The following is a 17153-nucleotide window of genomic DNA, read 5'->3' as shown; positions in this document are numbered from 1 at the left end:
CCCGGGCAAACCCACCCTATGTAGAAAAGTATCTACCTTTCTGGTTTCATAGAGAGCTATGAAAGGGACGAATCTCAGCCGAGTCAAACTACCGGCTTGCAAACGCAATCGTGTTGGCAATAGCTCTAAAAAGTTTGTATGACTCTCTATGGCGGTGTGCAGAGGGTAAAGGTACGGAGGTAATATATGCTTTCGCCTAGTCACCTCGCAAACGGTTGGGTATTGGCTACAGAGATCCAATTCGCTTTGTTTTATCACCGGGATTATAGCTTGATTTCTGTGTTCCTAATTTCACAGACAGAACGAAATCGCTTTTCTCGTGTGGCGTCACGGCGGTGAGACAGAAATCAATCAGTGTACCGGAATTCAACGCTTGTGCTCGTTCTATAGCGCTTCTAAAAACCGTGCGATCACGGCTATGCAACGTCAACAATGCATAAACTGCAGTTACTTGTACACTTATTGCATCGTGAGGGAACGACTATGACTGGGTAAACAGGAATAGGGAGAATGGGTGCGTGTGATTTGTTGAAGTTCGAATCAACAAATCAAGCTTCAACGAATGCGATAGTATTGCATTCACTCAACCAGCTATATGAGTTTTCAGACGGTATATACCTTCTAAGTATGCGATTCGTGTTCTGCCAGTGCTATTTCAGCTAAATTAAAAAGCAAAATCCACGTTGAAAAAAAAAAAAGAAGTTTACGGTGACTCGAGCCGCTTCCGCGCAGAATCATGTTTCACGTAAGCGTAATCTTGGGGTCGATGCACGACGAGGGGTCTTCAATCATAAAAATAGTTTGATTACGATTATTGGCAACGCTAAAAATTTGAAAGCCAAGCAGTGAAGACAACGGTGTTCTTATAAATATTATATACATTTTATTTTACACTGTTTGAATACGCTGCCGTCGTTATGTTCTTGAATTATTGGCTAGCTTGTGGCGGACAGGGAAGTCTTGCAGGACCATATGATAGGACCTACACTAAACCTGCCGCGCTGCGAAAAATGTTAGTCCAATGCATACAAGCTTGTTCAAGGCGGACGGAGCGTTTCGCATCCGGCAAAGCGCATTCGGTCGCTGCCCGCGGCGTTTTTCATTTCTTTTTTTTTTTTTTTTTTTCGAGCAGCGAAGTAATTTTTGGTCAAGCAGCAGGCCCCCTCTTCGGCGGGTTAGGCCGGATTAACGGAGGCGTCTCCTAATCCATTCTCCGTGTTGTCCCCTCGGGGAAGGGCGGTAAACAGGGTTGGGGGGGGGGGGGGGGGGCGGTGAAGGAAGGAAAGGAGGGCAGGGGAGGAGGAAACGCAGAAAAACTGGAAAGCGCGAACTGTACGGCGGCCTTTAAGCACCTTTGGTGGTGGTTGCTCCTCCAGTTCGTTCTACTTGTCAAAACACTGGTACAAGTTGTTGTGTTTTTACATCGAACTAATGCTTTTTTTTTAACAAGTGCGTTCTAGCTAGTAATACCCTGCATGTTTTATGAATATAGACCAGAATTCGACGTCCCGGCTTCCATCTTGCCAGAATAGGTTAACTAGTATATGTGCCATCAATATCATTTCAATCTACTATGCAGTCTAAGGTTTTGTCCTAACCTCGAAAGTATAGGTGCGCTTCAATATACAAATTACGAGACTGCCGGTACGCTTCAAAAAGAAAAAAAGAAAAGTATAATAAACAGTTGAACTGGTTAAGATTATGTATACTATTACCCGAAACGCTGCGTTTGAGACTTGGGTGATTTTTGTTTTATTGCCCGTCGTCTCCGGTTAGGATTAAGTGCAATGCTTAAAATGCCGCAGCAATCACTAAAAAATAATCACACGTTTCACGCTATTCGGGTTGTTCGCAATAATCTTTTTTTCGTAATATACTTTGAGTATATGTGTCTGACCATATTTCATTCACTCAATAACAGGAAAATCATATCCACCAACGACTGCACGCGAGATATTATTTTCCAATATGGAGTCGTGCATGGTAATAAAGAACCCCAGATATACTAAAGGTGGGTACAAAAACTAACTTGAGCACAAGTGGCGTAGGTTGACTGTTCGAAACATTGGCACCATCTACCTTTTCTGTATCCACTCTGCATTGCTTCATGCAACTGATTAGCTACCACAAAAATATGATCAGCGTGCAATTTATTAAGTACTTAAATAGACGAATTTCGTTTTCCTGCTACAATTTAGCACTAAAGTTAGTGGGGAATATGAAAAAAAGTGATGGGTTCTCAAATTGCGTCCCCCCACGCAACAGAAAGCAGAGCCCGTCGCCCACACTAAGCAAACAAGATGCACTCTAAGACTTTTGTTCTGCGTGCGAAATCCTGTAAATGCACTAGACAGTGATTTCCTCACAGAAACATAGCCTGGGACTGGGAGGAAAGAAGAAATACGCATACATGTATGGGACAACACACAACGCATTCGAACACAGATAATACTTTATTGAAGACTGATCCCATTTACGAAGGCTGCAGACCTCAGTCGTCGACGAAAATTATTTACAAGGTCAACTTGGCGACACTCTCCCCCAGAAACAACCACAGGATGCATTCCCGGAACCCAACAAGTCACCGTGATAGTACACAACCCCCCCCCCCCCCCCCCCCCCCCCCGCGGCCCCCCGCTCCTCTCAATCTTTCTCGTAGCACCACAGCATAAACACATACACACAAAATACATTTTATACCTGAAAAAGTCCTGACTTGTTTGACTGAGACAACGAAATAAATACCAACACAGTTTTTGCAGAAGGGATACTAACCAACTCTTTTGCGACACGTTCCAACGGATCTGATTTTCCGCTTATAGTCATGATGGAGTTATATTCAGGAGAGCAATTGTTGACACTGTGAAAAAACGATCTCTGAGTTATGCGAACTTCGATGAAACCGCCCACTTGCGTTCTGAAATTCCTTCGCTCTTGCCGATGCCAGACTACCCGATCTGGAAAAAACTGCGTGTCAAAGGTATGTCGCATGCTCAACACCGTTCCTGCACTTAGTTGTAGGATCACTGTGATTTTTGCATGGCCTTCCAGATCACCGGAGAAAGGTGTCACTCTATTAAGATACAAAATCATTTTGTTTTCGTGGTTACTTGCTTCAGGAAAATGCTTTGAGCTTTTTTTTTTTTTTCATTGGGATGAATCTTTTATTTAACTTATGGATAGAAGTGTAAAAAAAAACGGAGAGTTGGGTTTGTCTCATTCTTCTATATAATTCTTCAGAACCTGAAGCCTCTGGTGTCGCGCTTTCGCGCAAGAATATTTTTAATGCGAAAGCATTAACTGTGTCATGTAGCGAGCCGACATCATCAGCTTTGAAGCTGCCGCCAAACGGCGCCTTAAATCTTTTCTCCAGTCAGCTCCCAGCTATGAAGCCACGCGAAAAGCCTAGCCAACCGGCACCAGGGCCCGTTTGCTCGAAGCGCTAACCGCGGCTAAAGTTAGCCGCAGTACCTAGGAGAAAAATTTTGAAATCACCCGACTGGCTCGGTAGGAATGCGGGGAAACATGGCGATGCCCCGGTGAGTGAGCGCCGCTAGCTTTGGAACTAATATGTCGTTGTAGCTGCAATATCGGGCGCGTTAGTCAGCAACGAATGCTGCAGGAGGCTTTCGCTTTACGTCACTTAAATCGCAAGGCATGAGCAGTGCCCTCGCCGCATTTTTTCTAGATAGTCTTTCGATTCTGGCCATCACTAAGACTAAATGAACGCGATAATTGTCGGCACGGCAATGTCCTTGAAAAGCGGATTGCCTTGACTTAATCGTCCAGGTATCGATAGCACACAAGAGCAGACAGCGTCCCAATAGGCCTTTTTCTATATAACCCAAGTATCGGGGAGCACGCTGAAAGTGTGATTCTATGGCCCGCGTACGATGGCCTTCCTCTTATAAAACATTCGAAGTAAATAATCACAATAAGGCTTTGACGAACGCGCGTGCAAGGCAAATTGGTTTTAGACTTTTTGCTTTAGAACAATAAGTACTGCAGACGCCAGCACGTGAAACGCGTGTAACTACACTTGTAGGACGGACCTCGGTGCTTGGAAAATTTCGAAAAAGGTCTATTTTGACGCTGTCTGCTTTTGCGTGCTATCAATACCCGGACGATTGAGTCAAGGCAATCCCCTTTCCAAAAACGTTGCCATGCCGACAATTATCGCGTTCATTTAGGCTTAGGGATGGCCAGCATCGAAATACTATTTTAAAAATGCTGCCAGGTCATTGCTCATGCTTTGCGATTTAAGTGAGGCACGGCAAAGCGAAAGCCTCCTGCACCATTCGTTGCTGACTAACGCGCCCGATAGCGCAGCTACAACGACATATTAGTTTTAAAGCGAGTGGCGCTCACACACCGGTGCACCGCCATGTTTCCCCGCATCCCTACCGAGGCAGTCACGCGATTTCCAAATCCCTCACCCAGTGTCGCGTTCGACCAGTACGGTACACGGAATCAGTGGAGGCAGAGGTCGAGCAAGTAGAATAATAAAACATATATTTACAACGTAAAGAATACTACTGTTATGTACAAGAAAGTAAATCCCAAAAGTCCAACCCTATCGGTCCCCGTGACCCAGTCCCCTGAGTGTCGATCGTCACTTACGACCTTGGAATACTGAAGCCGGGCCAGCTGCGTGTCGTGGTCATCTCTGGGGTGCGATGTCGCTAAATCGGAGTCTTGGAGATCGGTGAGGTTGCTTCGCTACACTGGAGCGTTGCCAGTGGCTGGTGGCCTCGCCTCGGAGCAGAGCGAAGGATGTCCTTCTCCAAGTAGACCTTTTGCTTCTTATCTCTAGACGATGGTTTAAAAGCGCAAAGGACTAAGAAGAGAAGAAGGGGACAGGACAGAGCGCTTACTTACAACTGTCAAATTTAATAGAGCATCTAGAGAAAGACAAGGTGGAAGTGAAAAAGGAGAAAAGAAAAATGAAATAAAATTAAAGTCACTGCTGCTATTAAGAACATATTTGGTTTTAGAAATCGAAACAAAAATATTTTGACTGCAGCTGAAGGCAAAGTACTTGTCACGTAAAAAAACTGTCTATACAGCAAAATGAAAAAATAATAAAAAATTGAATAGTAGGAAAAAAGAAAAAAAACCATTAGGCAGAGCGACCGGCTAAAACGTCTTGAGGTAAAACACCGCTAGAACTGAAGTTCTTTTTGTGTTTCAAGTCTTTAGGGCATACACCGAAGGAACTGAAGTTCTTTCTGTGTTAGGGTCACTGATGGGGCGCTTATACACTTGTCGCCACTAAAAAGGCTCTGCCCTAAGATCAATTGCCAACAGCATCAACAGCAAGAATGCAGTGTAAAACATCGACTCAAGTATGTAGAATGTCAAAGTGGAGTGATATATCAAATACCATTTACTTGCGGCAAAGTGTATGTAGGTCAGTCGGGGCGATGTATCAATACGAGATTAAGAGAACATGCCCAAACGTTGAAATCGGCACCATCGGGACATCTTGCGGTGCATGTCAGAGACTGCAAATGCTCACCAACATTCACCAACACCAAAGTTCTGAAGCGGTTCCGTGACAGAAACATTCGAGAGCTGTACGAGGCTCAAGTCATCCTCACCAGTGGCGACAAGTGTATAAGCGCCCCATCAGTGACCCTAACACAGAAAGAACTTCAGTTCCTTCGGTGTATGCCCTAAAGACTTGAAACACAAAAAGAACTTCAGTTCTAGCGGTGTTTTACCTCAAGACGTTTTAGCCGGTCGCTCTGCCTAATGGTTTTTTTCTTTTTTCCTACTATTCAATTTTTTATTATTTTTTCATTTTGCTGTATAGACAGTTTTTTTACGTGACAAGTACTTTGCCTTCAGCTGCAGTCAAAATATTTTTGTTTCGATTTCTAAAACCAAATATGTTCTTAATAGCAGCAGTGACTTTAATTTTATTTCATTTTTCTTTTCTCCTTTTTCACTTCCACCTTGTCTTTCTCTAGATGCTCTATTAAATTTGACAGTTGTAAGTAAGCGCTCTGTCCTGTCCCCTTCTTCTCTTCTTAGTCCTTTGCGCTTTTAAACCATCGTCTAGATGTTCAACCAACTAGCCCCCCAACTAATTCTGATGCTTCTTATCTCCTCTTCTTCCTTTCCTTCGGCTTGCCTGTAGGCCGCTCGCTTTTCCCTGATTCTTCTTCTTTCTCCCTCACAATCGTGACAATGCCTCCGACGTTCCAGAAATTCATACAATGAATTTTCTTGCTTCTGTTTTCCATTTTCTTGTCCTTTCTCCGTAGGCGATTGTTCGGCAGCTGTCACGTGCACGGCACATCTGGACCAGAGCCGTTTATACTGAGAGAGTTTGGCCTTCTTAAGGAGATTTTGACAGTCTGACAACCACAGCAGCGTAGTCTGACAACCGGGGGATGACTACTTCCGTCCGCCATATTGTGGCTCTGACTCATAGGAACTCTACGCGATTTCTCAGGAATGAACAAGACAAAGAAGTAACGCCATATTGTGTTATCGCGAAATCCGCTTGTTTTAGCGGCCAACAAGCTCCGCCCATCGGCCAAACTCTCTCAGTATAAACGGCTCTGATCTGGACACTTCACTCATAGCGCACTGCTTATCACGCCCAGCGCCCGCGTGCCCAACCGAGTACTAAACCGTCGGTGCGGTACTAGCCCTATTCTATTTCTCAACACCACCCGCACTTGTGTCGCAGCAGGACTTTCTCAACCTCGGAAACGAAGGTACGTGATTTGACCTGCAATTACCCTATACACAACAAAATATAGGATTGTGGACTCTTCAATCCTCAGTCCCTTAATTCGTGTTCAATCATCCCCCAGCAAACACTAAGTTAACCCAAAAAATACTAGGACACACTCCTCCGTGATTATCATCTAAATCTGCTCCCTCGTCTAAATCCGACTCAAGAAATCAGCGCCCACATTATCTCTCCCTTTGATGTACTCCACGTGGAAGCTGTAATCTTGTAGCTTCATGCTCCACCTCATGATACGGTTGTTCGTGTATTTTGCCTTATTAATGAACTCTAGTGGTTGATGATCTGTCTTAATCTGAAAGTTTCGACCGTACAAATAAATCCCAAATCTACCCACCGCCCAAACCAGTGCTAAACATTCCCTTTCTATGATGCGAAGTTCTCCGCCCTACTAAGTTTTCGGCTGGCGTAAGCAACTGGATGTAGCACCCCGTCTCTCTCTTGTAGGAGCACCGCTCCCAAGCTTACGTCTGAAGCGTCAGTCCGCAATGTAAATTCTTTTCCCAAATCCGGAGCCATAGAGATGGGTGGCTCAGCTAGCAACTGCTTCAAGTGAGGGAACGCGGCTTCATGTTCCTCTTCCCACTCCACGTCATTTCGTGCCCCCTTCTTTGTCAGGTCTGTCAGGGGAGCTACGAGCCCTGCGTAGTTGGGTATAAACTCCCTGTAAAATCCCGTCAGTCCGAGAAATGACCTTACTTGTCATTTCGTAGTTGGTCTCGGTGAGTCCTGTATTCTCGTCAGGATCTCTTGTTTCGGAGCAATTAATCCCAACCCTATCCGATGCCCCAAAAAGCTTATCTAGTGAAATCCCATTTCACACTTTTTTGGTTTTATTGCTAGACCGGCAGAGCGCAACCTGTTCAGAACTTCCCTCAGTGTGTCGATGTGTTCTTGCCACGAGTTTGCCGCCACCAGCACGTCGTCAATGTAGTGGTATGCGTCCGGTATACCCTCTAGCAGCTTCCGCATAAACTTCGTGAAAGTTGCTGCTGCGGTTTTCAGACCGAAGGGCATGAACCTAAATTGATACAGCCCACTCGATGATGAAAATGCTGTCTTTTCTTTAGACACTTCATCCATGGGGATCTGCCAATACCCTATGACTAAATCAAGTTTAGAAAATAACTTTTTGCGTCCCACCTTCGCAAAAGTGACGTCTACCCTTGGTATGGGTTCTGCATCTATTTATTTATTTATTTATTTATTTACAATACCCTCAAGGCCATGAGGCGTTAGAGAGGGGAGTGGGTATTACATTATTGTTCAATCACTTCGCGAAATGAGGCGGAATCTTTGATGGCTGCGATGTCACCGGGAAGGCCATTCCAGTCCACAATTGCGTCGGGGAGAAAGGCGTTTTGATGTGCTGTGGAAAAACATCGTGGCCGGGCTATTTTTTTATGATGATCTAGTCTAGAGGACGAATAGGTTGGCGGAGTGAGAAGAGTCTGATGTAGTAGAGGGGAATAATAGACTTTATGCAATAGGCACAGACGAACACCAGTACTTGATCGGACACCAGTACTTGATTCAGTCGCCGGAAATCTATGCAAAACCGGTTCGAACCGTCCGATTTTTTCACCATCACCATAGGTGCGTTATACGGCGAATTTGATCTCTCTACAACGCCCATTCGCAACATCTCCGTTATCTCTTCCTCCACCACCTCGTGTACTTTTAACGGCAATGGGTACTGTTTTATGTGTATTGGTGTATAGGTGGTCAACTTGAGGTCGCACTGGATCATGTTAGTCTCGCCTGGTAGATCTGAGAAGACCTCTCTGTAGTCAGCCGTCAAGTCCAACACTTGGCGTCTTTTCTCCGTGTCCAAAGTGGCCTCAATGACTACATCTTGCTCATCTTGCTGTTTCTTTAGTGGCAGCGTTGGGACATCGTCCCCGTCTCCATCGTCATTGACGTCATCGTCACCGTCGACTTCCACTGCGAAATCGCACCTTAGGGCGACTTGTTTGTGCTCTTCTCTTTCTTCATACTTCTCCAGCATGTTGACATGGAACACTTTTCTCTTACTTCCTATATCCAACTCGTAATCTACCTCGTTTCTTCTGGCAGTGACCTCGAATGGACCCTTCCACTGCATCAGCATTTTGTTGATGTCACTTGGGAAGAGTATTAACGCCTTGTCTTTTGCTCTCATTTCTCGCTTAACACTCTCCTGGTTGTAATGGCCCTAGTATCTTTCTTTAGCACCCTCCAGACAGCGGTGTGCCCTCTCGCACGTCTCCTCGAGCTTAATTCTTAAATCCAGGACGTATCCGTAAGAGGTCTTCATTTCTTGAGTCATTGCCTCATTGGACCATACTTCTCTTAAAATGGTCAACGCTCCTCGTACCCTCCTTCCATACAATAGCTCAAATGGAGAAAATCTTGAGCTAGATTGGGGCACCCCTCGGGAAGCAAAAAGTAGCGCTGGTAAGTACCTGTCCCAATCTCGAAGTCTTTCTTGGCACATTCGCCTGAGCATCTGCTTAATGGTGCCGTTGAACCTTTAACCAGGCATAGGATGGTAAGGGGTTGTCAGGAGGTGCCTCATCGACAACAAACGGATCACCTCCTTCATAATATCCGATGTAAAATTGGATCCTCGATCGCTGAGAATTTCTTCCGGTACGCCGTACCGCGTTAACATGTCCATTAGGGCTTCTGCCACTTCAGGGGTCCCGATTGTGCGCAAAGCCACAGCGTCCGGGTATCTAGTGGCTACATCTACCATGGTCTGTATGTATCGCTTTCCCGAATCTGACTTGGGCGAAATAGGGCCAATGATACCGATGGCTACCCGTTGGAAGGGCGTCGCTATGGTTGGCATTGTGCCCAAGGGCGCTTTCCCTAGTAAAAAAAATTATATGAATTTTTTTCTGATATGTTTATTGGACACCTTTTTCATATCAGAACTTATTATTTCATATCAGTTTCCTATGCCGCATATCAGTTACACTAGGCTAGGTGGCGCTAGGTACCGCCCAATTCATGTGCTGCAAAAATATATTTATTTACTCACGCCACCATGTAGATACATTACGCATACCACTAGCATCAGTTGAACAAATACATTGAGGGCATATACACATACACGGCACAACAAACATGAATACAACAGCACACCCAATAACTACTTCGGAGCTCTGCGTTTCCGCCTTTTATACAGGTCGTTTTGTAAGTACGAAGTTTTTCGGTGACCTCCTACGCAATAAATAATATTTTCAGCGTGTTGGATTTTTTTCAGTAATGTCGTACCTCTGAGAGTATTTAGAACGGCTCAGGGGACGAATCTCCTAATAAAAAGTAAACGCTCATGCCGTAATTATTTGAAAGCCAGTAAATCAAGCCGCTCCACTGCGGTTCCAAGTCACGTGTTTGCTTTCCCGCGCGGCACGTCGTATACTGAAGAAACTTATATGAATTTATTTCTTATATGTTTATTGGACACATTCATATCAGTTGGCAAATGTTGCATATCAGCTCTTATATGTCGCATATCAGTTTTTGGGTATTTCATATCAGTTCTTATATCGCATATCAGTTTTTGGATATTTCATATCAGTTGGCATATGTTGCATATCAGTTCTTATATGTCGCATATTAGTTTTTGGGTATTTCATATCAGTTCTTATATCGCATATCAGTTTTTGGATATTTCATATCAGTTTCATATGTCGCATATCAGTTTTGAGATATTTCATATCAGTTCTTATATAGATTCATATACTTTTTTTCAGTAGGGTTGCCCACTCTTCCTTTGGGCACGGTCAGCTGGCGCACGTGGCACGACCGCACGTATCGGCGAATCTCGCTTTGCATTCCTGGCCAGACGAATTCTTCCGCGACCAGGCCTATCGTATTGTTAATTCCCTGGTGACCCGACATTATGCCATCATGGGCCATGGGGACGACAGTTCTTCTAAACTTTTCGGGAAGAACCAGCTGTTTTGTTTTCCTTCCCGAGCTGAAGGTACAACTCTTGTAAAGCAAATTGTTCTTTAAAAAAACTTCAGCGTCGTTCTGCCACCGTGCCTAGCAGTGACCTTGCCGATGTTACGGAAACATTTCTTGAGGCTTTCGTCATTTCTCTGCTCCGTGAGCATCTCTTCCACTGTTGCCTCTAATGGTGAAACCTGCGGTGCTATCAGTCCGGTTTTCGGTTGTCTTGGTAGATCTTTATTTTTTCCCGCCTCTATCGTGTTCGTAGTGAACATAGGCTCGTTACTGCGCGGCTCAAAGCTTGGTGCGGCCGTTTGCAATGGTTCTGACGAACCCTCTTGAACGTTTTCGACGATACCTTCCCGGCTGTCCTCCTCTCTTTCTCCTGTCGACGTCCGCGCTACCAACCTCCTAGCTGGTCTCATCTCTTCAACCTGATTCCAATTTGGGTCGGGGTCGTTCACGCCTCGCACCAAGGGCACGTTCCCGAGCACTAAGTCGTACAACGGGTTGCTCACGCATCTTGCCATTACTTTTCCCGTAAAGTATGGGGTCCTTAACAGAATGTCCGCTTCCGGAACATACCTCACGGCACGGTGTAATACGACCGTGTTACAACCGGTGTCTCTCAAAACCGTTATTTTGCGGTCACCAAGACGTCCCTCCACCACAGGCATGTTTTCAACCAGAAATTTTGGAGCTCGTCCAACAGCAGCGTTCACCACTGGAATCTTGGCGCCGTCCTGAAGTGTCACGTAGGATTCATCTACCTCGGTACCCCTCCTGTGGTTTGGCGACGTTCATACACAGGACGCCTCAGATCGGTTGTCTAGTGTCGACCCGCAAGTGTTCGCTCGGTGCCCGGTGCGGCCACATTTCCAACAAGTCAAAGTCTTGGACGTGGACGGACGGCTGGGGCAGTTTTCTGCCTTGTGGCCGACCTTGTTGCAGAGAAAGCAGCGGATGGTCTTTCTACTTCCACCCTTGGCCGCTCTCTCTGTGTCTTCCGTGCTCAACTTCTTAGTCAGCTCTTCCACCTTTGGCTTGCTTGCTCCTGTTGGTATCTGGGTTTCCAGATATAAACCGGCTTTGGAAGCTACCTCCTCTAGTGTGTGGCAGTCTCGTTCCCTAGGGAACACCGACAAGCGACTAGAACAGCTCTGTAGAAACCGTTCAACGAGTACTTTGTCCCGGAGGGCCTCAAACGTTCGTTCCACGCCTGCAATCTCTATCCATCGGTCGAAATACCCTGCTAGTCGGGCGGCAAACTGTTTTCTCGCTTCTCCGTCATCGGGTTTTGCTTCTCGAAATCTTTCTCGGTAGCCCTCTTTCGTGTATCGGAATCTCTGCATGAGTGCCAGTTTCACTTTCGAATAATCCAATGCGTCCGCTGGGGACATACGGCCGAATACTGTAAGTGCTTCGCCGGTCAAGCACAGACTTAACATTGTGTCCCATTTTTGCTGGGGCCAATCAAGTCCCACCGCCGTACGTTCGAACCGCTGAAGATATGCATCGAGGTCATCCCGGGCATCGTTTAAATTGGGGAATCAGCTTGTGCGGACTGAAGTGGTGTCGCTGTCCGTTCGTCCCTCCTTCCCTATTTTCCCTACTTCTCTCAGAGGAGGTCCCTGCGGCTTCCTGTACCGCTAATCTAAGTTGCAAAATTTCCCGCTCTTCTCTCGCTCTTCTCTCACTTTCTCTAGTTTAGCGCATTCTAACTCTCGTTCTTGCCAAGCCATCGCTCTTTCCTCCCTTGCGCTAGCCTTTTCGTCTTCTAACCATTTCCTCATCTCGTCTCCTTGGTAGCCTAACTCTTTCCCCACCACCAATAATCGTTCGCTATTGCTACTGCCTCACACGACCCCACCAATCTGTGCACGTTCCGGCCGGCGTGATCAAATTAAGGGCATCCTGGCAAGCTCGCCAAATTGTCGCGTTGGACCAGTACGGTACACTGAATCAGTGGAGGCAGAGGTCGAGCAAGTAGAATAATAATTCATATATTTACAACGTAAAGAACACTACTGTTATGTACAAGAAAGTAAAACCCAAAAGTCCAACCCTATCGGTCCCCGTGACCCAGTCCCCTGAATGTCGATCGTCACTCACGACCTTGGAATACTGAAGCCGGGCCAGCTGCTTGTCGTGGTCCTCTCTGGGGTGCGATGTCGCTAGTTCAGAGTCTTGGAGATCGGTGAGGTTGCTTAGCTACACTGGAGCGTGGCCAGTGGCTGGTGGCCTCGCCTCGGAGCAGAGCCAAGGACGTCCTTCTTCAAGTATACCCTTTGCTTCTTATCTCCTCTTCTTTCTACCCTTCGGCTTGCCTGTAGGCCGCTCGCCTTCCCCTGATTCTTCTCCTTTCTCCTTCACAATCGTGACACCCAGGTACTGCGGCTAAGTTTTGCCGCGGTTAGCGCTTCGAGCAAACGGGCCCTTTAATGGGCCGTGGTTTTCTCGATCCCAAAGGAGCGGAGTAAAGCTGATGGATTTCGGCTTCGGTCCCATTGGCTGGCGAGCGTTGACGAGGCTCCCCTTGGCCGCTGCGTGTCAGTTTCAGCCACCGCCACCCCATGGCGCTGCGTATCCGTCAGCGCGCCGCTAACACGAAACGTCCAACGTCAGAGCGACGAGAAGAGGGCGCGCCCCGCTGTCGACGGAAATACGCTGCAGACGAAATAAGGGAGCGGAAGAATGACGTACTTGCTTTCGTGTTTACAACTCATAAGCGCTTAGGCGCACCTCGTGCTTTTTTTTACTGACTTTCGCCCTAGCTAGCTGACGCCTTTCTACGGTATTCAGCAAGGTTGCGCGGCAAGGCACGCATATCCGGTTATTGCGTTCATAGAAACCATTATGTTTCATCGATTTGGTCTGTTATTTGTCGTACTTCAGTCAGGCTGGCCGCTGCATAAACGTTAAAACGTTTAAAATAAACTAGAGGGGTTTCGTTGAAGTCGCCTAATGAAGAGATTTAAAACAGTTAGAAGAGTGCAACAAAAGTTCTTCTGGAATGAAACTACACTAGAATTGTAAGGAGAGAATCTAATCAGGTTAAACCAGCATTAAATGATACTATAGTATTAATTCTGCAGGAATTTGTGTTAGTGTCTTCTCGGTTGCCTAAGACAAGCAAGCCAAATATGTTTTGCAAGTGTAACTTAAACTTCTTTTCAGCTTTATGGAAGACTGCTTAACATTGACACTTCCCACATCTGCTACAATGCTTAAGAACTTCGTCTATATGGTTGATAAACAATAAAACCTTTGAAATGCAATGTCTAAATAATGATACTTACAAATGTTATTTGGCTGTTAAAACTGCAAAACAATTATGGAACGAGCTGCATTGTGATATTATGAACAGAACAATAATAATGCTGCCTTTAGCTGGAGAGTTTAACGCGTATGGAACTTTAGCTTTCAGTGTATGCGGATCATTTTACGCTTGAATATTCTCATAAAGTGCACGAAGTCTATTGTTACAACTTGTAATCGCGCATTTTTCTTCTGGTCCTGTAGCCGACCTGATTAGGGGAAACCGTATTGATAAATAAATGAATAAATATTTTGTTTTTTGTGCATGCTGTGTTGCGACGAGAAAAGTGCGAGGGATACTAGCGTGGGATCAAGGTCTCTTGCTGGTTTCCGGGCCTGCTTCTTATGAGAAAGGGCTTTCATTGTTTCCATGTAAAAGCGCTGTAGATGTGATCTTGTAAAGAATTATCCGGCTTTGACTGAGGCACCCTGTCCCTAAAAAAGGGTCCTGTCTTCAATAAACTCTAAGGTGTGCCCCAAGACGCTGTGTGCTGTCACTTCCGGTAATGCGTCTTTCTATTCCTTCCCTGTCCCAGGTTAATTTATGTATAAATTTCACCACTTCGCCTTCTCACTTACCTTCTGCTAGTTTCTTTCTCTGGATGCCGTTCTATATTTCCCTATGCATTACAATACTTTTCGAACAATGTGAGCGCACTCACCGGCAGGGTCACTCGCCTCGTCCCGGCCCAAGCGGTCTCGCTATGCTGGTGCCGAGGACCCTTACAGCCGTCCCACACATCAAGTTGGCAGCAATTCTTGCCCACCTCACTTGTTTTCAGCAGTCTATCTATGCTGGAACGCGAACTAAATGATGTAGAAAACTGCACCGGGCACTGATTGGCTATTCTCTCGGGTGACGTGACATGACGTTGAAATGTAGTTTTTTCCTATGCAGTTCGAGTTATGCTCGTAAAATGATGCAGCTGGCTGGGACGTCAAAATGTCGTCCGGTGCACCTTGACGAGGCAGTTTACTGAGCGGTCGAGACAAAGCCGGAGATCGTTCTGCATCGTAAAAGATGGCGACCATAATATATGCATCTCTACTGTTGGGTTCGCCAGCGGATCGAGTTCTTAAAGACCACCGCGATTATTTCGAGACGAGCGATGCGAGGCTTCTGGGTAAATACCGGCTGACTCGCTGGCTGTGCGACCAGCTTCGCGGAAAGCTCCAGCGGTGTCGCGAAGGGCCCCGTGTGCTGACGGTCGAACAACAAGTCCTCGAAGCTCTACGCTTCTACACTGCCGGCGGCTTGCAGGGAACCGTCGGGAGTGACGAAAACGTTGGTGTTTACCAGTACTCTCTGAGTCGCGTACTTGTTGATGTCAACAACGCTATCATCGACTGCCTCGGATCGAAGTAACTGTGTTTCCAGCAAACTCAAGCAGAAAAGGCGCTCACAAAAAGGAAGTTCTTCGATTAATGCAAGTTTGGCGGCGTGATCGATAAATCGATAGATCGATAAAAAACCACGACCGTGATTTTTTTGGATAAAGATCGATAAAAAACCACGACCGTGTTTTCATTAGAGTGCACCCCATATTCGCGATTTTCCTGAGCGAAAAGCCAAGCAACGGTAACAGGCTTAAGTTGAGCTAGTTTGTTTATACTTCAGGTTCTTGCTCCGAGTTGAGGGGATGAGCGATGTTCATACTTCTTGATTTTTTTTTTGTCTACATCCATTGCTTAGAAAGAAAGAGTAAGGCAAATTTGTTTGGTTTATGAACGTTAGAAATGGAATCTGAGTAGAATTTAGCAGAAGTAGAAAAGTCGTTTCATGGGCCCTTAAAGTAAGATCATGATGCCCACTTCACGCTCATTCGAAAACGTACATTCGCGGCAAAGACGCAAAAAGCCTAGAAAGTCTGTATGCACCCGCACTGGCGTTCACTTTAAAGCATCAGACTTGATCTAATAAATACAGCCTGGTTTTTGGTCGAATGAATAAATTGCGCATCACAGAAAGCTGGAACTCCGTTAGAGTGCGACGCTACTGTGGGGAGAAAATGGAAAAGTTTGAGAACATGACGTTACCTGAATCAAAACACACAAAAAAAATCCAATTTGTACTTGAGCCGGAGAACACCCAGAGCCAATGTTTATCAAAGCAAGATCTGAAATGGTGGACGCATGTAGCATTCACGAAGCAGTTACTAAAGTAAGGAAACGATCTTTTTAGCAAGAAAGAATGTACAGTTCTTTTCTTTTGGTGAGATTTTTTTTATCATTACAATAAATGATACATTCGGCGACAATGTTGTATGTCCTTTAGAGAAATACTAGGTTGAGGAAGACTTTGGCTCATATAACTAGTTTGTATTTTCTATTTGTTTCAAGTAATGCCATGCTCTAAATACTCCGAATTCAGTCACCACCGCTGGCACTACGTTTTCGTGGCATTTCAGCTTTCAGCAGTACTTAGCTTGTTTATGCAAGCCCAGAACCCTTGTTTTATTTTTTTTTTTGATACAAACCTGTAGAATGTAGCACAGCCGAATGCAGTTTAATAAAATGGCGTGCACGTCGCACCAAGCGATTCGTGATGTCACCTGGATACTCCCTATAAACAGAGCAAATGGCATATCAACGAATCACAACCCTGCTTACTGCTCTATCACTTAACAAACTCGTCAACCAAATAGAGTTATTATCAGGTGATCTCCTCAATTAAGGAGGTTACCAGAATTTAGCTATGTTTACGTCAGTATTTTACGCAAAGCATAATATATCTAACAGCAATAAATTTATCCAAAATAATTTGGTATAAGCAAATATTATTCGATCTAGTTACTGAAATAGCCTTTGCTAAATTGTTTTTAAAGGGCAAACACCTCTAAGAAAGTGTTTTCGAATAACTTTAGTGTAGCACATTTTTCAACAGCCTTCTCACAAAGTTCAATATATGCAGGCAATTTCATGCCACAGCACGTTGTGTCATGATAAAAATGTAATATTACTAAAATTTAATAGGCTGAAAGAATGAATTTATTGTAGCAAATCCCTTACTGTGTGCGGATGGTACATGGCACTGTTTCCTGTATTGCGGTACCACCCTTGAGCGTTGGACGCTCCGGGAAATACTTTACTAGTGGTGAAGTCTCTACACCCTGCAGAAGTGCAAACG

General features: G+C 45.3%; 1 protein-coding gene across 1 annotated transcript in view; it reads left to right on the top strand.

Annotated features, from left to right (window-relative positions):
• LOC120847516 overlaps positions 1-17153 on the top strand; it is a 48311-nt gene that overhangs the window by 17971 nt on the left and 13187 nt on the right. Inside the window, exon 4 of the mRNA XM_040219315.2 lies at positions 1922-2011. Coding sequence (XP_040075249.2) covers positions 1922-2011 — 90 coding nt within the window. The remainder of the gene's footprint in view (positions 1-1921; positions 2012-17153) is intronic.

The sequence above is a fragment of the Ixodes scapularis genome, unplaced genomic scaffold, assembly GCF_016920785.2.
Source record: "Ixodes scapularis isolate PalLabHiFi unplaced genomic scaffold, ASM1692078v2 PGA_scaffold12__126_contigs__length_90152505, whole genome shotgun sequence".
Taxonomy (NCBI): domain Eukaryota; kingdom Metazoa; phylum Arthropoda; class Arachnida; order Ixodida; family Ixodidae; genus Ixodes; species Ixodes scapularis.
The sequence above is the reverse complement of the archived record's forward strand: the minus strand, read 5'-3'. Positions and strand labels throughout refer to the sequence as shown.